We start from the raw sequence: 26,890 nt of genomic DNA, 5'->3' as shown, positions 1-26,890 counted from the left end.
CCCAGCCCGCACAGCGACCCACATCCCGCACAGCGACCCCAGCCCGCACAGCGACCCCAGCCCGCACAGCAGCTTGCTGGCTCCTGCAGGCCCGTGCTGTGGACACTCACACATCAGTGAACATCACTGGCAGCCACGAGGAGGCCACAGGTGCATGTGGACAGGCAAGTTTGGCAGAGGCCACAACCTGTTACATCCCGTCTCTCTGTGGCCACGCCCTTGCTCCCTGGGGGCACAGCCGTGGAGTCTGCCGCAGCGTCTCTGTCAGGTCCCCAAGGACATGTGGCTGAAAATGAAAGACTTGATCAAAGTTTCATTCTTTCTTTTTTTTTTAATAAGCTAGATTCTCTTCTAGTTAGCTCTGAAACCTAGCCTTTTGGATTTCTTTTTTTTTTTTTTTAAGATTTTATTTATTTATTTGACAGACAGAGGTCACAAGCAGGCAGAGAGGCAGGCAGAGAGAGGGGGAAGCAGGCTCCCTGCCAGGCAGAGAGCCCGATGCGGGACTCGATCCCAGAACCCTGAGATCAGGACCTGAGCTGAAGGCAGAGGCTTAACCCACTGAGCCACCCAGGCATCCCCAAAGTGTCTTTTTTGGTGATTCCATTGAAAACTGTGCAGCTTTGCCCAGGATCCCCATGATGCCCATTCCACAGGTACTCCTCATTGAGCACCTGCTATGTGCCGGCGACCGCCGTACAGCAAGGCCCCCCAGGGGGCCTGGAAAGACCGCTGTGGAAGCAGGTGGGGGGTTCTAGGGGTTGTGAAGCCTTGCCACGTGCCAGACACCATGATGCGTCCCGGCCAGCGTGCGCTCGCCCCAGCCCTCACGGCCGCGCGTCCGGAGGGTGCCGGCGTCGTCCCCGCTGCACAGATGCCAGGGCCCAGCGGCCCCAAGAGGCCAAGTGACTTGTCCACGTTTGGGCAGGTCACGAGAGCTTGCACTGACAGGCGGGCTGTCTGGCCGTGAGTGGCGTCCAAGCTTGGCAGGTGCTGCCCTGCGTTGGGCAGGCCGGGCCTGTGGGGGCCGCTGTTTACCCCACAGCCCTTTCCCGGAGACTGACCTTGTGCAGGGGCCTGCCCTGATTGGGGTGGTCCCACCTGGCTCTGCACTCAACGGAGGCTTCCAGCAAGACCTCCGACGAAGCCAGCGGTGCTCTGTGAGACTCGATGGAAGGCAGCGGCGATAGACAGCTTGGGGGCCCAGAGCAGGGGTGGGGGGCGCAGAGCCCCGACTCTGCAAAGAGATTTATTGGGGGAGGACGTGAAACTTAAGCTGTGATCCAGAGTAGGAGTTGGCCAGCCAAAAATGCAGGGAAAAAGGGTTTTCTGAGAGAAGACATGTGTAGAGATCTTGAAGCAAAAGAAAAGAGATCTCGGAATCACAAAGTGACCAGTTTGGTTGGGTGAACAGTGATGAGACCAAGAGCAGGCAAAACCAGATCCCCTGGGGAGGACCCTGGGGGCCTCCTGGGCTCCCCTCCTGAGGGCAGCTGACTTTGAGCAGGGGGTGGCTGGCATCCAATAGAAATGTATTGAGCCCCTATTGCCCTTGGCGTATGATGCTGGACAGAGCCCTTGCCCTCTAGGGGCTTGTATTCCAGTGGAAAAACCAATAAGTAAATACACAACACGGCATCAGAGAGCACTGTGTGCCCCCACAGGGAAGTCTCAGAGTCAGCCGTGAGGGGAGTAGGAAAGCCACATGGAGAAGGTGGGTGGGGAGGGAGGGCACATTGGTGTAGTCGAGACTTGGAGATGAGGAGTCAGCAGTGTGGCAGTGTTGGGGTGGATGCATTCCAGGTGGAGGGGATAGCTGGTGCAAATGCCCTGAGGCAGCCACCAACTGGGTGCTCCAGAAATGCAGAGTATGGTCAGTGTGCCTGGAATAGAGGGAAGGACATGGAAAAGGGAAGCCAGAGGGACTTCAGGGAGCTTGGGTTCGATCCCAAAGCAGGGAGAAGCCAATAGAGAGTGTAGACAGGGTGTGGCAGGGCCCGATTTGTAATTTCGACCATCACTCTGCTCTTGTGCAGCCAATGGATTGTGGAACAGCAAGCATGGACATTGGGATGGGTGGAGGGAGTGAGCTCTTGCTACAGAAGCAGGTGAGTCGACCTGAGCGAGTCTGTGGTGGGGAGAGGAACTCAGGAGGATGTGGACAATGTTGGCACATGCTCACACTTGCTCTGATATGGAGCTCCTGACCAGGGGGCCGCGAGGACCACGGCCATGGGCAGCAGCCTCGGGTCCAGAGGTCCACTTGTCATGAGAGACACTACCCTCCAGGGAGGTCAGGAAAGAACCCCCATGGCTCTCAACTGGCTTGGAAATGGAGCTGGGAGAGGATGTGGTCTGGCCTCTACCGTCTACTGTTTTTCTGTTTTTGTAACAGGTTTATTGAGCTATAATCCATGTGCCGTGCCGTACAAGTCACCCACGTACAGTATACGATTTAGTGGTTTCATGTCCCCAGGCCTGTGCCACCATCACCACGATTTGTGTAAATGAAACCATGTATTACACGAGGTCTTCTGTGACTTAGTATGATTCCGAGGTCCATTTATGGGGAGCAGGTGTGCAGCCTCCACTCCTTTATATGGACCAGTAACGGTCCATTGTGGGGACAGCCCATATTTTATTTCTCTTTTCATCAGTTGGTGGAAGCTTGGATTGTCCTTTCCCACTCTCTGGCAATGGTGAGTAGCGCTCTTACGAGTACTCACGGGCGTTTTTGTGCAGACATGTACTTTCACTTCTTTGGGAGAAACACCGGGAGTGGAATTGTCAGAGGGTGATTTGGGGTAACTGGTCAGGAAACTGCCAGACCGTTCCCCACAGTGGCTGCCCCATCTTCCGTCCCGTCCACTGTGTGTTGAAGGCTTGGCCCTTCTCACGTCCTCCCTCACACTTGCGATCATCCCTGAACACCTCTGACAGGTCCCGTCGCACTTGCCCTGAGAGGTTCCCTGGCGATTTACAGACCAGGCACCTGGGAAGAGCACCCCAGCTCCCGGCTGTGTGAGAAGCTCCGCATCCAGTGCTCTCCACTGCCCAGGGTCCGGATGCCTTAGGGACAAGGTCCTTGCCTTCTCTCCTTCCCCATGTTCATTTCAACCCACCGGGAGCATCTCAGGCTCCCCTTCATTTACTTAATAGATGAGGAAGGAAATGATTTCTGAGGCCGAGACATGAGCGGTCCCCGTGGACTCCATTCCAACAGCACATGTCAACTTCCACGTGGGGATTCGCTCGTTAGGCTGGAAACTGTGACCCAAGACCTTTCAACACTTGGTGTTCATAAAGGGAGTTTGAGAGTAATGACTTTTTTAAAAGGCATTTGAGTGGGGAGGACTGGCATTGTTCTGGGGTCCACAGCGTATGCGGAGTTTGCAAAAGCAGCTGGACAAGGCGTGCATTTTGTCACGCTCTGGTCTGGGCTTGGGGTGGGTGAGCAGCAGAGATGTGTAAAAACCTCCTTCGCCAGGTGAGATGGGAAGCCCGCTGTTCACGTCCGGGGCCGTCGCCCGGTGCCGTGTGATCCTGGGCCAGTCACTTAGCCCTCCCAGGCTCTCCTTGTTGCTTTGACATGTGGCTCCTATGGACATGCAAGACCTATGGGCAGTGAAGATGTTTTGGAGAAAGGTGTGCCTGTGAGTCTCCAAGCTGCCTCTTTCCAGGTGGTTCACGCACTGTTTTTTCCCGATTGGAAAGTGCTTACCCAAACTCATTCCCATTTGAGCTTGAGTCTGATTCCTTCTAGCGACTCCCTGCTCAGGCCTAATGGAATGGGGCTGCCGCCCGATTTCCGGGGCGCTTGCTCAGGAGCACGCGTGTGCTCGCCAGCCAAAGCGGTGCCTCCGTGCGGCATCGTGAGAGCCCAGCCAGGACGCCCTGAAATCGGTGATCCTCTGCGCAATTTTAATTTAGGGTAATTGTGAAGTTTGCACGAGACTTTAGGCTTGTGTGGCCCTTTCAGATCTGCCTGAGCCACAGTCCAGATGTGTGTGGGGGTTACCGCTCGGCCTCCCGGCTGGCTTCCTCCGGGACCCCAGAGTCCTTGTTCAGCGAAGGGCTGGGTTGGCGAACGTGAAGGCAGAGGCTGGGCAGGGCAGTGACCAGCGTCAAGGACGTGGGGAGGCTGCTTGCCTCTGTGCAGACCTGCTGGGTCTAGAAGGATCGCGTGAGTTACTCTCTGGGACCCGGCTTTCCTCAGCACTGGGTCATGCCACGCTCGAGACACGGGTGAAGGGGCAAGGGCACGACTGTTGGACCTTTGTTCCTACCCAGAAACCACTGCTCTTCTGGGTCAGTTTTATTAGTCTGACCCTGCCTTATACGTGAGAGGGGGCACCACTAGGTCAGGACATCCTTTTTGTTTTAATAGAGGTAAAATGCCTCAATTTAACATTTAAAATACCTGAATTTAATATTCTCTAATTTTTTAAAAAGATTTATTTTAGAAAGAGAGAGAGAGAAGGAGCAGAAAGGGGAGAGGGAGAGCGAATCGCAAGCAGACCCCTTGCTGAGCGTGGAGCCTGATCCTGGGAGCCTGAGACCTTGACCTGAGATGAAACCAAGAGTCAGATGCTTAACTGACTGTGCCACCCCTAAATTTAACATTTTAACTATTATATCCCCTACTATTAATGTATGCATAGAAATATGACTCTTTATCTTGATTAACCATTGGCTTATGTCATTGGCTGCTCCCATATGGGGGCATAAATATTTACAATTGTTAGATCTTCTTGGTGGGTAGCCCCTTTCAGAATGCTGTAGTGTCCTGCTTTATCTCCGACGACAGTCTTTAGTTTAAAATCTAATTTATCTGATAGGAGAATCGCTACCCCAGCTTTCTTTGAGGCCCGTTGGCATGAAAGATGCTTCTCCTTCCTTTCACGTTCAGTCTGGATGTATCTTTAGGTTCCAAACGGGTCTCTTGTAGACAGCATATGGACGGGTCCTGTCGTTTTATCCAGTCTGCAAGCCTGTGCCATTTTATGGACGCATTTAGGCCATTCACGTTGAGAGGGATTATTGAAAGATACGTTTTTATGGACATCGTGTTACCTGTGAAGTCTTTGTTTCTATAGATTGTCTCTATAAATTTCTTTTCTGTGTCACTCTTGGGTTCTTCTTTCTTTTATAGAACCCCCCCCTTAATATTTCTTACAGTGCCGGCTTGGTAGTCACATACTCTTTTAAGCCTTGCTGGTCTTGGGAGCTCTTTATTTCTCCATCCATTTTGAATGTCAGTCTTGTTGGATAAAGTATTCTTGGCTGCGTGTTCTTCTTATTTAGTGCCCGGAATATGTGTTGCCAGCCCTTTCTGGCTTGCCAGCTTTCTGTGGACAGGTGTCACCTTATCCTGAAGGACCTTCCTCTGTACTTAAGGAATCTCTTCCCCCAGCTGCCCTCAGAAGCTCTTGTCTAAAATTATGATTTGTCAGTTTCACAATCAAGTGCCTTGAGGTCTTTCTAGATGCGTTGACCTTGGGGCTGTTCTTTCTGCCTCTAGGACATGAACGTTGGTTCCATTCCCCAAACTGGAAAAAATTTCATCCAGAGTTTGTTCAACTATATCTTCTAGTCTTCTTTCTCTACCCTCTCAGGGATCCCAATAATTCTGAGTTGGAATGTTTCATGGTGTCATTCATTTCCCTAATTCTGTTTTCATGGCTTCTAAGCTGTTTGTTCCATGCTTTCTCCTGAACCCTTTTCTCTCTCAGTTTGTCCTCCAGATCACGAATTCTGTCTTCTGCCTCTGTTTCCCTAGCTGTTAGACTATTATAAAGGGCACAGTTCTGTGGCCTTCAGTACCTTCGCAGGATTGTGCAACCTCTAATTTCAGAACTTTCTCATCACCTAAACAGAAACCCGACCCATCAGCCATCACCCCGTGTCCCTCCCCTCAGCCCAGCCAGCGCTGGTGACCACCGATCCACGTTTACCTATTCTGGCCATTTCATACCCAGGCACGTCTTTTGGGACTGCGCCTCTCACTGGGCATGTCCTTCTGGGTGTTCATCCAAGTCGTGGCGCGTCAGTGCAGCCACGTGGGAGACAGGCTGGCCTCTGCTCAAATAGGACTAAGACCCAGCGGTCGCTCTTCCATGTGTGCATCCAGAAGAACTGGAAATAGGTCTTCCAGCGAAAACGTGTCTGCGAATGTCCACAGCGGCGCCGTGATGCATGGAGACACAAAACGTGGTGCGTGTATCCAAGCAAGAGTCTCTTCTTCCACATTGACTAGCTCGCTTGCCTCCCACTGGGTCTTCAGGACTCGTGCCAGGTGTCCTCAGGTGTCCTCAAGTTGGCTGGAAACTTACCCGAGGCCAAGACCGACCTCGCCTTCCCCACAGAGCACCTCCACCGTGGAGGCCCTTCTGTTCCCTCCTTCCCTGCTCCTTTCCAGAACTCTCGAGATCCTGCTGTGGGCGGGGCCGGCTGTGGGTGGGGCCTGTCATGGGTGGGACCGGAGGTGGGCGGGGCCTCTCCTGCAGGGACAGTCCTAGGGAGAGTTCCCCGAGGAGCTCTGCCCGACCGGGTTGTGCTGTAGCTCCAGGGGTCTCCGTGTGGAGGAAAGTCTGGCACCCAAAGCTGAGAGACCAGGAGGAGGTGGCTGGCAGAGGTGGGAAGCAGAGGGTCCCTCCAGGGGTCACCAAGTACAGGGCTCCAGAGATGGAAAGGGCCCCCGGGGGCTGAAGCTCAAAGTGGGAATTTATTCTAAGGCCAGTGGAGGCCCCTGGAGCTGGGTGAGGTGGGGTCAGATGTTGCAGGGATCTGGGAGCCATGAGGGGGCCCGGGACCGGGGCCGATGAGCAGCAGAGGATGTGGTACCAGCGTCGTAATGTCTGGTGCCCGTTCTGCCTTTGCCACCACCCTCCACCCCCCGACCCTGGGCCTGGGAGCACAGGGTTAGGTGTTGGGCCCAGAGTCAATGGTCAGCCACGTTGTCTCAAGTGTGAGTTAATGAGTTAATCAGTCCGGTCTCCCACTCTTATGTGGGAGTGGGCAGAGCTGGCCACCTCACCGGAGCGGCTCCTGGGTGCCCCGCGAAGACAGAGAGCAGTGGCTGGGGCTGAGGTTAGCCGTGCTTCCCTCCGCTGGGGCTGGCCTGTCCTGGGGGGCACCAGGGGGCTGGCTCCCAGCCGCAGCCAGAGACTCTGAGCACGCTCCAAGGAGACAGGTGTCACCGGCCGTGGTGTGTTCCTGGAAAACCTGAGCTGTGCAGACTTGCCACCTGGCTGGGCTGGGGCCACCTTTCTTGTCGCTTCTGTGACAGCCACCAGGGGTATCCAGGCTAGGACGGGGGCCTGTGGCGAAGTTGGGAGCCACAGTGACAACAAAACCGGGACACTGCATGTTCTCAGGCATAGCGGCTTCTGCTCTCAGGGGCAGCCACAAGTCAACCATGGAGGCACCAGGGGGGGCAGCGCCAGGCTAAAACATAGTGTGGCTGCAGGGTCAGCAAACGGGGGAGGGAGCCCAGCTCGGCAAATCCTGAAAAACGTGTCTTGTTCTGTAGGATTTTATACCTCAGAGGTGCCTGCGCTCCTTCCCCACGGCTAGAGACTGTGAACTCGAGCACAAGCACAGAGGAGTCGGCTTCTCCTTTCCTTTTGCTTCTTAAATACTTGCCGAAGCTTTGCTGGGCCCCTCTGGGCTCTGTTTTTGGGCCTGGGGAGGCAGTTACGTGGGACATCCTGGGTCCCTGCTCTCCTGGTCAGATAGCAAAGAGGACATTCCACTCATGAACAGGCAGATCGATACTGGAGCCTGTGGTGCAAAATGTAACAGGAAGCCTAACGGGTGGGTATGGAGAATGGGACCATGAGGAGTGAGTAGGAGTTCATCAGGGACAAGAGCTGCTTCCAGAGGGATTGGCATGGGGGCAGCCTTATGACAGGAGAGCTTGAGCAGGGCGAAGCAGAGGAGAGGCGGCAATCAGTGGGGTGAGGTAGGGGCGTGGTGTGAGGTAAGCTTGAAGCAGACTCCAGAATCTGGGGTCACTGTTGCGGTCTTGTGTGTCATCCTAAAGGCCACTATGACGTTAAGCAGGGAAGTGACGCAGACCCTGTCTGCCTGGGGGGCCAGGCTTAGCAGATAGACGCTGGAAAACCCATCGGAGGCCGCAGAGTTGGAGGCGGGAAATGACTCTGGCCTGGACCCCAGGGGTCAGGAGTGCGAGCGGAGGTAAAGGATCCCGAGCACAAACCACTCCCACTCACCCTCTTCCTTCTAAAAACGCCCAGGGGGCACCTTTTCCCTGAAGACATTTCCAAAGGGACCACCTATGGCGGGAGCTGGCAAACAGTGGGTAAACAGAGCAAATCTGTCTTCCACTGGTTCTTATAAATAAAGTTTCATTAAAATATATCCAGGCCTATTAACTTGGGCACCGTCTGCCGCTGCTTACATCGGAGGCTGGGCAGTCACAACACAGAGTGTGCGGCCCACGGCACCAGAGAGAGATGCGAGATACATATGAGAACTTTTGCCCATCCCTGACCTCAGCAAAATGAATGCGGGACACATTTTCAAAATACGGATCTATTGGCTCAGAATCTTCCTAACATTTAAACATGTTTAATTTCCTCAGAAAAATGCTAAGACATGCATATTTTTAAAAAACTAACATTTGCCCTTAAGCTTGGACTGGCGTATAAGACTCTCCTCTTACACTTTGGTTTGGAAAGTCCGGGCTGGGAACTTGGGCTTTGAAGATGCTGGGCGGTAGCATTTGTCTAGACTCACATCGCGATGCCGGTGTCTCCTGGTGCGTTGTTTGACGGCTTATCCTCTCTCCGGAACACTCGTTGTTCTCTCCTCTGTCGGAGAGGCTCTTCAGGGGCTGCCTCTAAAAGCAGCTTCTAGTCTTTGCAAAGTCCGTGGGCTTCTTGCTAAATAATTTCTGTAAGCATTTGCTGATGTGCAAATACAGACTTTCCTGCTGAGCCCAACACCCGCAAACGCCAGAGCTGGTGACGACAAAGGTGCCTTTCCCATCCGCCCCTTCTCCCTCCCTGATCCTATCCTCCTCGCGCTTTTATTCCTGGTTCCAAACTCCACACAGCCTTTCCAGACCTGCTTGATTTACAGATTTGAGCTGATTTTCACTTGGAGAACCGGCCATATGTCTGGCAGACACCAGCGACCATTGGCAGAATTATGGGGTTGATGCTAAGCAGATGGGCCTTCTCCTCAGATGGGCTGGTTTTTCCACAATGTATGCGAGGAAGAAAGAAACTGCTTGAATGATGCCTTGGTTTCTCCACGAGTGTCAGGATGTTGACGGTTCTTTGTCTGGTCTTTATGTTTGCACCGTTGCCGTGTAGGGGCCTCGGGCAGCTAGAGGACACTCGGAGACACGGGGAGCTTCGAGGCCCAACTTCTAGGAAGGTCTTAGAGGATCCCCTTTGTCTTTGGAATACAGATATCGGGGACAAGAGGTTTATATTCCAAAAATAAATTTGCCGTGTACACTTCTTAGCGGGAGTACGTTTAAACTGCTTCCTCTGCCATCTACTGCTCCAAATCCATTCTCGCTCCAGCCCGTGTGTGGTTATGGCTGTCTGGGCAGCAAGGCGTAAACAGACCCGATCCATCTGTGTAGGAAAAGCTGGCTAAGCAGCTGAATAGAGTTGCTGACTGCAGGACTTCTCAGAGCATTTGTTTGCTGTGATAGTATGCGGTGGTCCTTCAGGGAGGGCTTTCAGCATGCATGGTGTTTTCCCACCTGCCTTCAACCACAGAGCCCCTCCCGTGCCAGGGTTCCATGGAACGTGCATTGGGAAACACTTGTGTCACGCCCCACAGGTGAGCTCTATGTCGGAAAGCCTAGGCTCCAGTGCCAGTCCCACTACTTACCAGCTGTGTGACTTTCTTACTTGGGTCCCACCCCAGCCTCCTCTTCTTAAATGTCAAATGGAGCTGGAAATTCAGTCCCTGTCCTCTGGGGTTGTTTGCTTGGAACAGACATGCTGAAGAATTTGGCGGCTCCCCTTGGGCATTCAAAACCACGTTCTACAATTAAGCATCCACTCGATTCACGATATTCTGGGGCCGCCGTTCTCCCTGAAGCTCAGCCAGGCTCTTGTGTTTCTTAGCCCTCGACTGACGAGCAGAACACAGCAAGGAGACGCCATCTGTCTACGGTGGCAGCCGGGAGACGGGGTGCGGCAGCATGAAGCCTGGACGTTGCTTAGGAATTTAATTATCCCCCGCTGTCAAGGGGTGCAGAGGTGACTCTGGTCGCTGTTGAGAACCAGTAACCTGCATTCTGATCCCACGTCTGTTTTCCGGCGGCAGGAGCAGCCGTCTCACTCAGGCATGCGTTCACTCTCTCCTTCATGTACTCCACACGCCAAGAGCTATGCTGGACGCCCGGAGAGGGGTGGAGCCCTGCCATGGGGGCCCCGTGGCCTCTGCACCGGGGAAGCTGTGCTTTTCCACCCAGGGGCTGTGATGGGCTGCAGGTTCTGAGGGGCAGGCTGGAAGAGCAGTGGAGAAAGCCTGCAGAAGTTCTGGAAAGACGGCCATCGGCCCTTACAGGTCCCCCCCCTTTTGAATACACTCACCCTTCTTCCTGCCCCTACCGGCCCCCTGCTGACCCAAGTGGCCAGTCCCCACGTCCACCCCAGCCGTGAGGCCGCGGAGTGCCTCCCTCCTTCCTGGACGGTGTTCGGATGTGCTCCTGCTTCTGCCTGTACTGGTCAGTAACCCCCACATGTCCTGCCCTTCAGCTGTCACTCGAGCAATTTCCAGGAGGAGTGAAGGTCAAACCAGCCATACTTTCACATCTGGGAGACTTAAAGTCCATTTCAAAAATTTGGTTTAGGAGGTTCAGACCCATCCGGGTGATGGGTCACTTAAAACACCCAGCTCCTCTTTGTAGACAGATGTCAAACCACAGCTTTTGCAGGCTGGACACAAGCCGGTGGCCTTTGATGCTAAATGCCATGACCTTTGTGCTGCTCTGATGATGGTCTCAGCTCCAGGCCTACTTTCATCCCACAGCCCGTACCCCTAATGGGGAGGGGACATCATCCTCCAGTCCGTGTGGTCTGACGCAGGGCATAGGATGCGGGTTTCGCCAGTGGGTGTCCTGACTTCCGAGCGTACTCTCACCTTCGCTGCGTAACCTCCACCTTCGCTGCGTAACCTGGGGAAATGATTTCCCATCTCTTTGTCTCCATTTGTGTCCCTGTGATGGGGGCAATGGAAATAGTGACCTGCTTTCTAGGGGCTTGACAGGAATGGAATGAGCTCATTCATGGTAGGGGCTCGGGACAGGGCTTGTCACACAACACAGCAAGTGTCCCAGAGGTGTTGCCGTAGCCCGTCTCTGTTTTCCGGATTCTTCACTGTGTGTTCACGTCCCGTGTTGATGGCTCTCCCGGCTTGGGTGACGACTCTGTCTCAACAACATCTCTGGGTCCCTCCGTCCTTTCTGTGCCGGCCCGCCCCCCTTCCCCTGCCTGTCCCTTCTCCGAGGGGCCCCCGCCTGCAGCCTGGGTCCCTGCCTCCAGCCATCCACACCGCACTTTTGAGGTCTTTCCACTGCTCGTCCTCAGCGACTCCCACACTTCTTGGCCTGGCGCCAGCCTCCCCTCTCACTACCATTCCAGGAACCCTGAGCTCCAGCTGAGGGCTCCCAGATTCAAGTACACAGACCCACGCTGGGCAGAGAGGAACATCAAGGATGAGACAGAATTGTTACCTTTTCTCTTATCAGTATATTCCCAACTAGAAGATGCCTTTCTTACTTGGAGATCATGTTCTTCCTGTTATGTGCGGCCGGTGGTGCTGGTGGCAGTCTCGTGTGGGTGTACTTGCGCGTGTCCGTGTGTGTGTGTGTGTGTGCGTGCGCGCACATGTGTGTCCATGAGCACACGTGTGTCCACATGTGTGTGTCCACACGTATGTGTCCGCACGTATGTGTGTCCGCACATGCGTGTGTGGTCCATGTGCATGTGTGTCTGCACGTATGTGCCTGCGCGCGTGCGTGTGTGTGTTGGTCGTTAACTGGCACTGTAGAAAGTTGGCATCTCCATGTGGACCTTGATTTTCTGTGTACGGATTTTACTGGGCTTCTTTGGAACCTCAGGACTGGGGACATCAGAGCGTGCTTCCCGGTCTTAATTCCCACTGCCCAGATACCACGTCCTGTCGCACGTCGATGGATTTACAAATCCTTGTCAAACTCTGAGGCCCAAATCAAGTATTACCTGGGCCCCCAGTGGCCTCTGAGTTCTCACTGCCCCCACCTCGGCCCCCAGGCAGGAAGAATTATGTCCTCTGCACCTATCATCCCCCGACTTGTTCTTCCTGCTAATTCCAGGCATCTTGGTTTTCTCTGTGGTCGGCGGTGGGGGGAGGGGAGCCCAGCACCACTTCATTTTGCCTCACACCTGGCAGGTGCTTGCCTCACAGAAGGCGGTTGCTGAGTATCGAGAGATGGAGTCTTTGGGGCCAGGAAGGCTCACGGAGGACAGAGGCCCCGCTGTGGTGGTCGGCATGCCAAGTTCTGACATGAGTCGGTCCGTAATCTGAAGTTCCCTCGTTGTTTCCTTCTTCGTGTCTTCCTCCCGCTCCGTGAGCGAGTCAGCTTCCCGCAGAGCGGCCCCGGCCCCGGCAGGCTCAGCCCACAGCGGACGGACGAGCCTGCGGATGAGTGAGGCAGCGACCAAGGTGGCGTCTGGATCGCTGGACGCGGAGGGCGCTGCCTCCCTGACGAGGCCGGCCACGGGGTGGGCCGCCCGGGCATCGGGGGGGGGGGGGGGGGCTTGCCTCCCGCCATGTTTTGGGGAAGGGGGAAGGGCAGGAAGAGAGACAGGAGGTCAGTGGATAGAAGATGAGGAAGCAGGAGCTCACTCAGGAGGGGACGTTGGAGTCAGACGGACGGGGACCGGGTCCAGGCTCCCGCCACGGTGGTTCCACCTCCCAGAGCTCGCGGGGAGCAAGATGGCCACAGCTCCTGTTCGTTCCGGTGGGAAAGACAGACGGCCGCAATCAACGGACGCCCCAGGACGACATCCAAGAGCCATCAGAGCAAGCATGGAGGGGATGGCATGAGGAGAGGCACTGACCCCGGGCCAGGCAGGACAGTTAGCCGGAAGCCCAGTGAGCTCAGTCACGGGGGCATCGACGTCCTTCCCTGCCTTGTTCTAGAACAGCGCCGGGCCACACGTCTGTGGGATCCACTGGTGGGGGGAGGTGGGCAGGGCCAGGCACCAGGGACCAGGAGAGGGCTGGCGCTGTCCGGGGTGCGGGCTGGGGCCTGCCCCCTTAGCTCCAGCCGTCTCGTGTCAGCGGGGCGGGCCCCAGCCCCATCCCTCCTTCGGGAGCCCCGGGAGGCCCCTGCCCGCTCCGTGGCGGCCTGTTTTACTTCCGCATGCGGCGGTGGGGAAACAGTTTCCGTTAATTAACTGCTAATGCTTCCTGGCGCAGCACCGTGTTACTCGGAGGCTGGAGGGATCTGCTAACGCGTCTGCACCTCCGGGAGCCTCCCGGCGCGGGGAACGGCTTCCTCCCGAGCCCCAGGGAGATGGAGTCTGAATTCACGGGTGGGGGACGGGGTCGGCGCGCACGTCCACCCAGCCCGGCCTGCCCTCTGCAGACACACATGCGGGAGCACGCCCGCCCGCCACATTGGCCCCAGACACGCCACTAGCCACATTGGCCCCAGCCACGCCTGTGTGCCCTCGAGTGTGTGGGGGCTACTCTGTGCCCAGGAGGGCGCACACCCGCCTCTGCTCCCACGGACCCCCACGCACACAGTCAGTGACTCACTGATGCCCTCTCTGCCCTCGAGGTGCTGGTAAGGAATTCCTTCGCTGGATGCTACAGTGTCTCTTCTGAAATTTCTGTCCTTGGGCCAGTCCCTGGGCCTGAGCCCCGCTGGGGGAGGTGGCAGGGAGAGGACATCCCTCCGGGGTGCGGGGGAGGGGTGCTGGAGCCTGTTGCCACCTGGGGTTCGCTCCCTGGTGACGGCAGGGCCCCCGAGGAGTTGCTCAGATGAAGGTGTCTGTCCTGGCCCAGCATGTGGGATACTTGGTAAATGGAGATGAAGAGACCTCAGGGGCTCCTTCCGAATTTTGGGTCAGGTTCAAGCCCCTGAGTAGGGCCCCTTCTGTGCTCCGCTGTGTGTGAGGACCAAGTACGCGTTCCAGCCGCCAGGGACAGAGGTGTGGTGGGGAGAGCAGGGAGTCAAGCGGGCCACGTGGCCGAGCCCCAGGCAAGGACATGGGAGGGGCGGCACCCTCAGTTCCCCAGCAAGGCCGTGGGAGGCGCGAGGGTGCAGGGAGGAGATGGGGTCAGCATGTCCACTCCCATCTGTGAGAGACAGAGCCCGGATGTGAGCCCAGACTCCTGGTGGTGGCCCCTGTGTTCCGCATGACTGCACCATACTGGTTTCCGTAGCACGCCAGAAACATTACTGCAAGGCGATGACGATGATAAAGTCACGGGGCAGAGGGTGGCAGAGGTGAGTGGGTGGGGGCGGGATGAAGACGTGGGGAGCTGTCTTGGCTTGGTGATCGAGCTGCTGTTTGTGCTACAGGAGAAGGGAAAGGGCAGGGAACGTGCAGAAAAGTGGTGTGACTAGAATTCTGTTTTTAAAGGGGTGGGGGCACTGTGGGAGGGGGCTGGCTAGAACACCCATGGGGGCATCTGGGGGGAGCTGCTGGTGGCCTGGACCGGAGTCCTGGTGATGTGGGTAGCCAATGGGGTGGGATTTGGGGTCTGATTTGTGGTTTACTCTGTGTGCTGCTCCTTTTTGCTTTGGCTGCTAGGAAGCTCAGAGCCCCAAGTGTGCCTTTCTCCTGTGCCCTCGTGGCATCTCTAAGCCCTGGGTGCTATGGTCCTGCCCAGAACCCCCTTCCTTTGGATTTCTGCAGATGCTCATCTTGTGGGCCCTCTGTTTCTGGTACCTGCCCCCCGTCTTTTGTGAGCTATAAACCAAGTGATGACAACAGTGCACTGTCCCCAGGCGCCTCTCTGGGGATCTTCATCTTCTTCCTCCAACCAGCCTGGAGGCTTGGGGGGACCTGGCCTGTTCTCTCCCCCTTGTGCCAAAATGCCTGCAGGACAGCAGCCTTCCGGGCCATGTGGCTCTGGCCGCTTCTGTGGGTGGAAAGGAAAGGAGAGAATAATAACGCGGAATGAACTGCCTCTGGGAATGGTTTGCTTCCTGCGCCTGGAGGCCTGGAGCGCAGAGCTGGGGAGACGGTGGTGGGAGGAGTCTGTGACCCATGCCCTGGGGCTCCTCTCACTTGCTCCCTCCCTCCCTCACCCATGCTTCCTGCGCCCCGTGGGGTGCTGGGAACACACACGAAAACGAGCTCAACTGAGCTGCTTTCTCCCACAAGTCGCCCCTAGGCTTGTTCTTCCACACGGGGTTGCTTTGTCAGCCACCGTGGACACGGTCTCCGCTGTACAGTTAACAGTAATGGCTAGAGAGAGTGGCCACATACCCTGGTGGGCTGGGACGATCCTGGTTTGTGCCTTTTGTGGGTGTCTTCCCCATTTGTGTCCTGCTCTGGGCACAAATTTATAGTCACCCTAGAAGCAGATTAGAGATACAAGGGGGGGGATGTCTCTGGAATCACACTGCTCAAGGTCATGCCGACCTCCAGCATTTCCTCGCTCTGTGAGTCCGCAGGATGGCCCACGGCTCTGAGCCTCAGTGTGCTCATCTGTGCAATGGATGAGTCTGTATCTTACAGATTTACTGTAATTTACAGATTTACTGTGAGGGGAAGTCAGGTTGTCCCTGACCCAGAACAAGCCGGGACTGACTTTCACCCCATCATCATTCTCGAGTTCCTTGTATAATATAAACCACCAGGAAAACTTCTACCAGGAGACCCCCCCACGCCAGCATGGTACGGTAACCAGTGTGTCTACAGAGCCTTAGAACGTAGACAATGTTATTATTCAGGGTTTGTAACATACTCTCAGTGAACTTTGTGTTGAATGTGTTTACCTGAGTTTCCGGTCTCTGTGGTCACCCTGAGTCTTCCTTTCAACACAAGGCATCTGGGATGTTCAGTATCTTTATTTTACAGACATGGAAACTGAGGCCAAAGTTGCGGGTGCCTTACCATGAGCCTTGGGCTACTGATAGGTGTCAGACCTTGGGGATCATCTGACTGCCGCTCCCCGGGGTCGCGTGTCCCTGGGGCCCCTGTCACGTGAGGCACAGGGCTAGCTCTGACGGCGACCAGCCCGTCACAGGGCCTGGCCCCTCTGGGGGCCTCCTTCTGCTGACAACCCTCCTGAGACCCCTCATTGCAGCCCTGCTCTGCCGGGAGCTTCCGGTCCCTCTGGGGCTTCTTGGCTCCATGTAAGCCCCCGCCCCGTCTGTGAGGAGCAGCATGTGTGCTGGGCAACGTGTGTGTGCACGTGTGTGTGTGCGCGCGTCGGCACAGAGTGTCCTGGCCAGGGTCGGGCACGTGTGCCAGCGGCCACACTGGGGAGCACTGACGGGTGTGTGAACGTGAGCCCAAGGGACACGGAAAGGTTGAAACTTAGGGCACTTGGAGCCTCGTCACTGCTGGAAGAAAGGCCCCTTCCCTGCGCCAGGAGGTTTGGGGCAACTGAAACTTCTTGCTCCGTCCTCGCGGGCACTGGCCTGAGCTCGGCCTTAGCCACACCCGGTGGACGGGGTCCGTTGGGTCGTGGGGGCGGCGCAGGTTGCCCTCACGCTGCTCTGATGTCTCCATCTTGTCCGCTGCACTGTTCCCCATTCTAACGAATCTTCTTTCTTCGAACGTGAACACATCATAAACTCCCGAAGGGCCAGTCGTGAAGCTCATGTCTTCCTCTCTCCCAGGCCCCCAGTAGCGCATGTCCCCCGTGGCCTGAGGGCCCTGCAGACGTGTTCCGCGCAGCCGTGTTCTCTGCACGACCCCCTCACGCATGTTGCTGGCGTGTGCTGTGTGATGCTGCGTGTGATTTTCTTGACTTAGCAATCGATCGTGGCCTGGTTGCCTCTCTGCTCTCTTTCCTTCCATGTCCATACATGGGTCACAGATGGGAGGGATGATCAGTGACTTAGCCAGTGCCTGTTGATAATACCAGTCTCGGCACCACGAGTGTCCTTGGATGTCCATGTCTACCTGTCCCACAGAGTGCGAAAACAGCATAGTTTTCTGAACAAGGATCCAAAGGAGAGCTACTTTCCTTGGCCTGTTCTTGGACCGACTCCTTCCATGGCTCTCCAGTGAGGACCATGGCCAGGCCTAAGCTGAGGGTCAAGGCAGAGAGCTGACAGCTGAGCTGGAGGGCAGGCACCCAGGAACCATTGCGACTCCTCGATGCTGGCACAAGTAGCTTCAGGAGCAGAAGGCAAAGCTCTGCACCTTGTCTGGGGCAGGAGAAGGTGCAGCCTTGTAGAGAAAGTCAGATTTAGCACAGTGGCTGAAGTTGACAGGGCAAAGAAGCCAAGAAGAGCAGCACGGGTGAAGGGCATAGCGTGAGCAAAGGTCCTGGGGTGGGAGAGATTTCATGGGGAATTTGAGAAGTCTTCAAATTGCTGTGGCCAAGTGCAAACTTGGGGGAGGGCTTCTGGCAGGCCACAGAAGGGTTCCGGGGGGAGGGTTTCCCTAGAAGGGGGCACAGGAATTCAGGCGCTGGTATGTGCCTCCTGTGGGTCCTCACCCATGGCAATGAGCCCCAGGCTTTGGAGAGTCACTGGTGGCTCCTTGGGTGAGGGGAGTCACCTCAGCAACCCCCCCCCCATGGAGCCATGTAGGGCTGGTAATCACTTGAGCCCCTCCTTGGTGTTCCCTCCAGATGAGATGGACCAGGCCCCCCCAGCACGCTCCGAGTATCTGGTCTCAGGGATCCGAACCCCCCCGGTGAGGAGGAACAGCAGACTGGCCACCCTGGGCAGGATCTTCAAGCCCTGGAAATGGAGGAAGAAGAAAAACGAAAAGCTGAAGCAGACGACGTCTGGTGAGTGTGGGGGACAGGGAGTGGGACCCCAGTTGCTGTGTTTCTCTGTGCTGACGTTGCCTACCAAGCCCCCACGGGAGGGCGGGCTGAGCTCCATGGGCCCCAATGGCAGGAGCTACTCAGCCTTGCCGGGTCACCTCCTGACTGGGGCTGGTCAGCACCGGGCACACCTGTAACCCCTTCACCGCCCAGACTCACGGGGCACACAAGTCACTGGCAGTCCCGCAGTCCCTGCAGGCCGGGGCCGGGAGGCTGGCTTGGGACAAGTGTCCTTGCTGACCACGCTCTGACAACACTGGGGCCTGCCCTCCCTAGGAGGCCTCTGGGTGACTGGAGGGTCGAGGCCCTCATCCGGGCTCTTACTGGAAGCCAGAGCCAGCTGCTCCGGGCTCCTAAGCTCTTCCTGCAGAGAGAGGCTGGCTATCGGGCCCTCCCACCCCAGCGCTCTCCCTGCAAAGGGCCCAGAACCTTCCTTCCCTCACTCACCGCAGGCGGCATCCTCACAGTCCTGGCTCTGTGGGAAGTTGGGCTGCGCCGGGTTGTACCGTTGCCCCTGCCCCCCAGCGTCCACAGCAGGAGCCGGACCACGGAGCACAGGTGTGGGGACAATGACACAGCTGACGGTGGCAAAGTGACCAAGTAAACACAGAGGACCAGCCCGCAGGCCAGTGCCCTTCCCGGGACCCCACCCACCTCAGGGAGGGGCCCCAGGCTCCAAGGGAGAAGCCCGGCCCAGGGTCCAGGAACCAGCTGGCCACAGGCTGGGGTGACCCCTGGCAGCCTGGCTCAGGTCTGATTCCTGGATAACGGGGTGTCCTTGGTGAAGGGGAGGGAGGTCAGTGCCCTGAGGAGCAAACGCCAGGGGGGACGGCATCTCAGCTCCTGCCAGGCCTCACTGCGGAGCACGTGCTTGTTAGCTATGGCTGAAAACCATTAACAAGGGAGCTGTGCATGTGGGATTAGTTGAGGCCTTGGGGACCAGCCTGGGAAGGGCTGGTCTCCAGCTGCTGTCTCTAGCGGTCCCCGGGGCCCCGGTCTCCTTCCCATCCTTGGAGCCTGCAGATTCCAGAGCTCCTAGTGGAGCCCTGCAGATTCCAGAGCTCTTAGGACGCGGAGACAGAGCCGATGGGGGTGGGGGGAGCAGCAGGCCCTCCGCTCACACTTGTTACACAGTTTACAAATTATTTCTTAACTCCCCAAGAGGCTGATTGAGCAGTCCTCCTTGTCGAGACTGAAGGCAGAGCAGGGTTCCTGCAGGAGCGCTGACTGCCTGCTGTGTGCCAGGCACCAAGTAGATGGGGAACCTGAGCATTCAGCGCTTTCTGCCCAGTGGGAAGGGGGGCAACAGGCCAGTGGGCATGTGCTCCAGCCCTGGAGAGGTTACCGGTCCCCAGTGGGGCCACGGAGGACCTGAGCAGGTGCTGGGGGGGAGGTGTGGTGGGCTGGGCCTCGTTTTGGGCTGGATGATCTGAGCAGTCTCAGGTGAGGAGGCACCGTTGAGCCGAGGCATGATTGGCTCCTTGAGAAAAGCAGGGAACAGCATTGTAGCAGAGGGAATAGCTCACGCAAAGGTACTGAGCTGGGGAAGGCACAGGGGACCAGAGCACGGTGACCTCTGTGACCTTGGGAGCCCCTGATGTGCTCTGGGCTGTAGAATTGGAGGGTTGAGCTGCACAGTCTGTGGGCTCCACACCCTGAGTCCCGTGCTACGGGGGAGTGACGGGCCGTGGGACCCCTGCAGGTGGGCTGAGGTCTGCAGGTAAACACCTGTGGGGTCCCCACCTGGGGGCCTGCAGCCGGCATTTGGAAAACTGGGGATCAGGGCTGCCTTTCGTTTATTCTAAATCATTCTTCCCCATGAGCGTGGGGTTTATTCCCATGTATTCAGTATATTACTGACCTCACAGGCGGTGCTGGCTAGCATGACGTACATCTAAAGGTGATTTAAAGAGACAAACAAGCCAACAGTGGCTTGGGAAGGGCGAGCAGGGGCAGCACTGCAAGGACGGCTCCCAGAGGCTGTGGTCTGGGATTGTGGGCCCTGAGCTGGAACGTGCTCTGGGCAGTCCCCTGAGATGGGGACAGCAGACCCTTGCAGTGGCCTCTTTGGGTCACTGGGAGGCTCAGGAGTCAGGGCGGGTGACATCCTGTTTGTGGGCAGGGCCCCCAGACCATGGGTCCCCCTGGGTCTTCACCTCCACCCTGGTTCTGCTCACCCCCGTCTACTAGACGGGACAGCAGGCGCTCTGTGTACACCTCCCAAAGCCAGGGCTCAATTTCTCATTTTTGTGCATATTTCCGGCACCTGGAGATTGGACTAAGAAAGGACATTATGTTCCCTTGGCCTGAAAATGTCTTTTTCCCAATGTTCGGGTCTTCCCTGTTCATGCTCAGCTCTCAGCGTGAACACCCGCTGGGAATCCAGCCCCAACACTCAGCCCAGCCAGGGCTTCCCAGACCCCATCCCTGTCCCTCAGGTTCTGGGTCATTCCGCTTGCTCATTTGTAGATGTTCATTGTCTGGTGTCCCCAAGTAGAGGCTGTACCTGTCTTGCTGCCCTATGCCTGCCACAAAGTAGGCGCTCAGTAGACGCTTTACTAGCTCTGATCATTAGAACAGCCCGGTTATCACTGCCGGCTCCCTCCTAGAGCCTCCTGGAGCCCTGGGCAGTGGGGGGCTGCATTGGTTCTTCTCCCCAGGGACTCCCTAGTGCATGCTCAGCACTTAGCACATAGTAGATGCTCAGTAAGTATTTCTAAATCTATAACTTCATTGCCATCACCTGTTTGTCCTCTGCCGCTAGTCTTCAAGCTCCGAAGGGAAGGGCTGGCTCTGTTCCATGTCCCCCACTGCCGTCCTCACCAGGTAGAGTGCTTGCATGCGTGGGGGACCCCATGCCCTCTGTGATCACGGTTTGTGGCTGCAGTTGGCATCTTTCCAAGAAAGGGTTTGAGGAATTGCATGGGGTCGTATTTGAAACCGAGTTCTTTTGTAGGCAAATCGTTTCCTAGACAGAGAAAGGAGATGGTCCAGCAGAGCGATCCCCCTGCCTCAAGTCTGGGGTGTCTGGGGCGTCTGGGGCTGTGCGATGCTCAGCAGAGTGCATAGTAGGAAAGCTTGGGGTTCCTGGACACGGCCCCTGCCAGTGGCCCCCGACCCCGCAGTCCCCTGCTTAAGCAGGAGGTGCAGGCGGGCCCCGTGGTGACTCACTGGCACGTTTGTGTGTTGCACAGCGTTGGAGAAGAAGATGGCCGGCAGGCAAGGCCGGGAGGAGCTCATCAAGAAGGGTCTGCTGGAGATGATGGAGCGGGGTAAGTGGGGCCCAGAGGCCCGTCGGAGGCGGAGGGGCTATTGGGGGGCCCAGGTCCAGATGCAGGGGCTGGGCCCCAGCAGGGTCTCCCCAGGGGCCGTTCCCTGTCAGGCCCGTCCTGAGGTTCCGGGCCACCTCTGCACCCGGCCTGGAGCTGAGAGCCGTCAAACGCCTGGCGGTGGGGCAGGCCGGCCCTCCGTCCTGCTTCCCCCAAGCTGGTGGCGTTGGCTTTCGTTTCGAGTTCCGTCCCGATCCCCGACTCGGGCAGGTGGTTCTGACTCACGAGGCCCTCTCGTACCCTGTCACCCTTGGGAAGCATCGACGGTGTCCTGGGCGCTGACCCGTCCCATCCCTTCCCTGCGCCCCCAGGCCCCGGACTGGTGCTTACCCCACTCTACAGATGAGGAACGTGAGGGTCTGGGGTGGCTTGCCCTGGGGTCACGCAGCCCAGGGCCCGGACACCGTCCACACGGCTCCAGAGGTCTCACCACGGGGGCGTGTGCTTGCTGGCCGGTCGTTCGCAATGTTCTGGAGCTCCCGCCTATTCTGGCGCGCTCAGGGGTAATGAGCCACAGGGCTCGGGTCCTCACACACACCTTCCGTGCTTGGTCCTTCGAGGAGACGCAGGTGTCAGCAGACCTCGCCATGGCCGGGAGCTCTCATGTCCCAACCGGGGGACCTGGCGGCGTGCCGTCAGCTCCCCAAGGCTGTGCGGGCACGTGGAACTCCCGTTTCCGTGTCCAGGGTTTTTATGGCTTGGTCCCGGCATCGGGACTGGGAAGGGGCCTCAGGAAGTCCGTGGGGGTCCCGGTGCGAGCGGGCTCGGCCTCTGCCCTCATTTCTCCTCTTCAGCTGCAGAGGGACGGGTTTTCATGATGCCACGTTCCTGGGAAACCGGCCCCCGAAATCGCTTCCTTCAGGGGATGGAACTTCACGTGTGAGTGGGGTGCTTTGTCCCGGGTGCTGTGGCGCTCAGGTGTTGAATGTCTGACCCTCAGATTTGGGATACTGTCGTTGCTGATGGAAGTCTGGACTGTTTTAGTCGGGATGGGACAACGCAGCTCTAAACCCCGCATTTTGAATATGTCGCCAGTAGACCTTCCTGCAGACTTTGGGGAAGGGAAGAGAAGGGAGGATAAGAACCGCATTAAGGCCTCTTTATCACCCATCGTAGAAGTTATTTTGGCCACTGAATGAAGGGGAAGCCAAGGTGTGGATTTGATTCCTGTCAGAGAAGCAAAGGGGGGCCTTGCAGAGGAGGGCTGTGCTTTTTTTCAACTCTGAGCCCCATTAAAAGATGTCAGCTGAAGGATGGACGGGCCACATGGAGCAGGCAGTGTCCGGCCTTGGCTCCCGGCGTGTCATTTACCAACCACCCACGCTAGATCCCACTGTGTCCCGCTGAGTGATTATGAGCCTCGAGCCAGGTGGGTCCAACACAGCGTCCGTCCCTCCTCAGGGGTTGGAAATGCGCTCCCGGACGGATGCCGCAGTCAGTAACCCCATAGGCCAACAGAAAGTCACAGCCCAGCTGTGTCACGCCCGGAGAACAAGACGCGAGGCCCCTACCTGACCCGGGGGGCAGGGCGTGATGTCTCAGTGGGACCCCAGGACATCAGAACGGGCTCCGGAGCCCGCTGCTCGTTACCGTCACCTGGGGAGTGCGCCCGCGAGCGGCTCTGGGCTGGGATGCGGGCACCTGCGCTTTATAAGCCCCCCAGCTGCCCCCGGCCGTGTGCCAGCAGGGTTGAGAAGCGGAGAGCTGGAGAGCACAGGGTGGGGGTGGGGCCCATCTTCCAGCCCCGAGCAGCAGCGGGAGCCGGGCCCAGCGGTGGAAGGGGAGAAGGTGGGTGAGGTTCAGGGAGGTTGGAGAGGGGGCAGGTCCCACAGAGCCTGGCCTCTTCCCTGCACTCCTGGTGGGTGATAAGCCCAGGGCCGAGCAGGGTGTGGGCCGAGTGGGTCTGCAGTGGGCCTTCCGGGGGAGTCGCTAAGGGGGGGCCTGTCAGCAAGGTGGTAGGGGTGCTTCCGGGAAGGGGCCTGCGGTCAGGGAGAGGAGGGGGACGTGCTCTTGTTCTGCGGGCCTTTGTCCTGCGTGTGCCCTCCCCGGAGCGGCAGGGACAGTGGGATCCGGGCCGTGTGGGGCAGCAGCCCCCTGGGCTGAATACCAGCCCGCACTGGTGTTTCTGCCCTGCCGGGGCTCAAAAAACATCTTTTGCCCTGGGGGTGGAGGCCGGCCCTGGCTTTTCCCAGTGTTTCTGCGGGTGGCTAAGAATCCCTGGTCAGGGTGTGGGCCCCCTCTGGGCTCTGGGCTGGGAGCGGAGCGGTGAGCCTCTCCACTCTGCTGGCCTCTGTCTGGGGTAGGGGTGGGGCGTGATTCCCCATCCTGGGTCTGGATGAAGGACTCCTTGGTGGCCACCACCCGTCTCGGCCAGGCCTGTGCCTGCAGTCCGAGTGCCTCCCTGCCGCGGGCCGCGTCATTGAGCCTGCGCCCTGCTGGCCCCCGGCGGGGAGGGGGACGGTGACCACGGGCTTGGCCAGGGACGCCGCAGAGGTGCCCCAGACCTCACACTTGAGCTTCCGTGGCCAGCACGAACCCCATGCCTGGCACCTGGGAGTTGGCCCACAAAGCAATAAGCAGCTCCCAGGTGGTGCTCCCAGGCGGTGCTCCCAGGCGGGGGGGCCTGGTGGGGGGCGAGCCTATGTCTCTCTCTGGGGCTGTTGTCTTCTGATCCTAGGAGCCCGAGCGTTATATCAACAGCCTGACCCACCCCTCTTCTTGTTCCGAAAAGCCTGGTGATCTGTCGGAACCTGGGAGGGACCCGTGGCTGCTGTTAAAAGACAGAGGAGGTGGACCAGGCATGGGTGGGGAGGAAGGAGGTGACCCCCCCACCCCGCGCGCCCATCTTCCCTGCTTTGGTCACACTCCTCTGACTCCTCAGTGATGGATGGGGCCAGCCAGCGCCCCCCCAGGCCCCTCCATTCCGTCCCTTGCCCGAAGGCAGCCAGTAAGGGGCCTGCACGTTCCTCCATCTTCCCGCATGTGTGCACTTGGCCTTCGCCTAACTGAAGGAATTTCGTCCTCTACCACGGGAGAGATGGTTGTCCCCCTGATGCTGTGTTCGGTGACCTGGGAGGCACGAGGTTTCCTTTCTTGGCGGGGAAGGGGGGGATTGGGCAGTGACAAATCACATGTGTGTGGTTCTGTATGGCAGGGACGCCTGGGGCAGCCTGTGCACGCACGTGTGTGTGCGTGTGCGTGTGTGCGTGTGTGCATGTGTGTGTGCGTGTGCGCATGCGTGCGTGTGTGCATGCGTGTGCGTGTGTGCGTGCGTGTGTGCGCGTGCGTGCATGCGTGTGCGTGTGCGCGCGTGTGCGTGCGCGTGCGTGTGTGCGTGCGTGCGCGTGCGTGTGTGTGTGCGCGCGCGTGTGTGTGCGCGTGCGTGTGTGTGTGCGTGCGCGTGTGTGCGCGCGTGCGTGTGTGTGCGCGTGCGTGTGTGTGTGCGTGCGCGTGTGTGTGCGCGTGCGCGTGTGTGTGCGTGCGCGTGTGTGCGCGCGTGCGTGTGTGTGTGCGCGCGCGTGTGTGCGCGTGCGTGTGTGTGCGTGCGCGTGTGTGCGCGCGCGCGCGTGTGTGTGCGTGCGTGCGCGTGCGCGTGTGTGCGTGCGCGCGCGTGTGTGTGCGCGTGCGTGTGTGTGCGTGTGCGTGTGTGCGCGCGTGCGTGTGTGTGTGCATGCGTGTGCGTGTGTGCGTGCGTGCGTGTGTGTGCGCGCGTGCGTGTGTGTGCATGCGTGTGCGTGCGTGTGTGTGCATGCGTGTGCGTGTGTGTGCGTGCGCGTGTGTGTGCGCGCGCGCGTGTGTGTGCGCGTGTGTGCGCGCGTGTGTGTGCATGCGTGTGCGTGTGTGCGTGCGTGCGTGTGTGCGCGTGTGTGTGCGTGCATGCGTGTGCGTGTGTGCGTGCGTGTGTGCGCGTGTGTGTGCGTGTGTGTGTGCGCGTGCGCGTGTGTGTGTGCGCGCGCGTGCGTGTGTGTGCGCGTGCGTGTGTGTGCGTGTGTGTCCGCGAGTGGCAGTGCCGGTGGCTGCTCCGTGTGACACAGGTGCTACACTGGGTGCCCCGCAGCACTAGGGGCAGGGTGGGCATCTGACAGCACGGGCTGGGAGGGAGCGCTGGCTGAACGGTGAGGCCCAGGGGACAGCCACCCACAGCTCCCCCCGCCCCAGCCGGCGTTCCTTAGCAACGGCCCTGCCAGCAGCGCTATTTTGGGAACTGTAACTTTTCATTGAACAGGATTGTGAACGGGAGCTCTGAGCACGGTCCAGAAGAGTCCTACAGGTGCCCCGAGCTGGGCGCACGTGGGGGCGCGGCCATGGCCTGTCTGCTAGAGCCGGGCCGGGGCAGGTGCGGACCGTGGGCCTCCTGATTCAGCGTTCTGACCGCGGTCTGGTTGGTGATGATGACGGCGGGGAGGGGGCGGTCACTGGCACAAACCGCAGGGTCGTCCCTGGCAGGAGATGGCCTGTCCTTCATAAGACCGGGAGTCCGCCTCTCTAAATGGCGGGTTCCAGCCTTGCCTGGCAAAGGTGTGCGTTCGTCTGACTCAGTGCTTGAGGGGTGCCCGTGCTGGGCCTCTGGTGGGGCAGAGCTTGCCGTCCGTGCTGGCCGGCCTCTGTGCCACTGACCCCGTAAGCTGAGGGCAGAGCCCATCCCGGCCGTGTGTCGAGGACGTGGAAACCAGCTCTGAGCAAGGGAGGGGAGAAAGCCCGGTTTTGAGCTTGAGCTCTGTGACCTTTCATCGTGTCCCCTGGCTGTGTTCTCCCAGCTGGCGTCTGCATCTTTTCCTGGGTCGGGTTGGTTGGTGAACTGTGGCTGCTCGTCTTCAGGCCAGACCTGGCCCAGGACCAGTTTTTGGAAGGCCCTTGGGCTGAGTCAAGGTTTTTAAACTTAGAGCGCTTTTTGTAAAAATAAAAAAATAAAAAAAATAAAAAAATAAAAAAATTGAAGACTTTCAATTTCTGGGCCAGATGGCATGTGGGCCACAAAGTCTAAAATACTAGCCTTCTGCTCTGTTTTTGGGAAAGGTTGCTGAGCCCTCGCCTGGGCCCTCTGCTCAGGGGACACAGCTGCAGAGATGAGCCCTTCGCAGCAGCAGGTCTCCGGACTTCGGCCAGCTGACATTTCTGCCCTTCCCGGGGAGAGGGCTGTGGCCTCTGGGGGAGGAGCTGCTGGGCCATGGCGGCCACTCCCATCCCTGCAGGGTCACATGCGTGGGCTGGGCCCACGTCCTGGGTGCAGTGAGGGCTCTGCGGGGGAAGCCCGTTGCTCTCACCTGGGTGCCTGCCCCCAGCCTGGGGCCGGGGCATTCTGTCCATCAGCGCTCATCAGCGGCAGTTAGGGTCGTGGCAGGCACAGGGCGTCTTTTCTGCGGGGGTGCTTTGTAGACGCACCCACTTAATCCCCACAGGGGTGCCATGAAGCCCGCAGTGACGTCATTCTCCCCATCTTTTCCAAGGTGAGGAAGTGGAAGCCGGAGAGGCCTGCCGTGGGATGGGACGCGTGGGGAGCGAGACCTTCTCCTTCTTGTGCCACTCTGGGGGTAAAAGGGACATTGTTTGAGGCCCGG

General features: G+C 58.2%; 1 protein-coding gene across 1 annotated transcript in view; it reads left to right on the top strand.

Moving 5' to 3' along the window:
* Positions 1-26,890, top strand: part of LOC111141500 (phosphatase and actin regulator 3) — a 203,470-nt gene that overhangs the window by 95,896 nt on the left and 80,684 nt on the right. Inside the window, exons 2-3 of the mRNA XM_022494105.1 lie at positions 17,803-17,964; positions 21,198-21,275. Coding sequence (XP_022349813.1) covers positions 17,803-17,964; positions 21,198-21,275 — 240 coding nt within the window. The remainder of the gene's footprint in view (positions 1-17,802; positions 17,965-21,197; positions 21,276-26,890) is intronic.

Source organism: Enhydra lutris, unplaced genomic scaffold (assembly GCF_002288905.1).
Source record: "Enhydra lutris kenyoni isolate GAN:26980312 unplaced genomic scaffold, ASM228890v2 scaffoldscaffold6, whole genome shotgun sequence".
Taxonomy (NCBI): Eukaryota; Metazoa; Chordata; class Mammalia; order Carnivora; family Mustelidae; genus Enhydra; species Enhydra lutris.
This window is presented reverse-complemented; position numbering and strand designations above follow the sequence as displayed.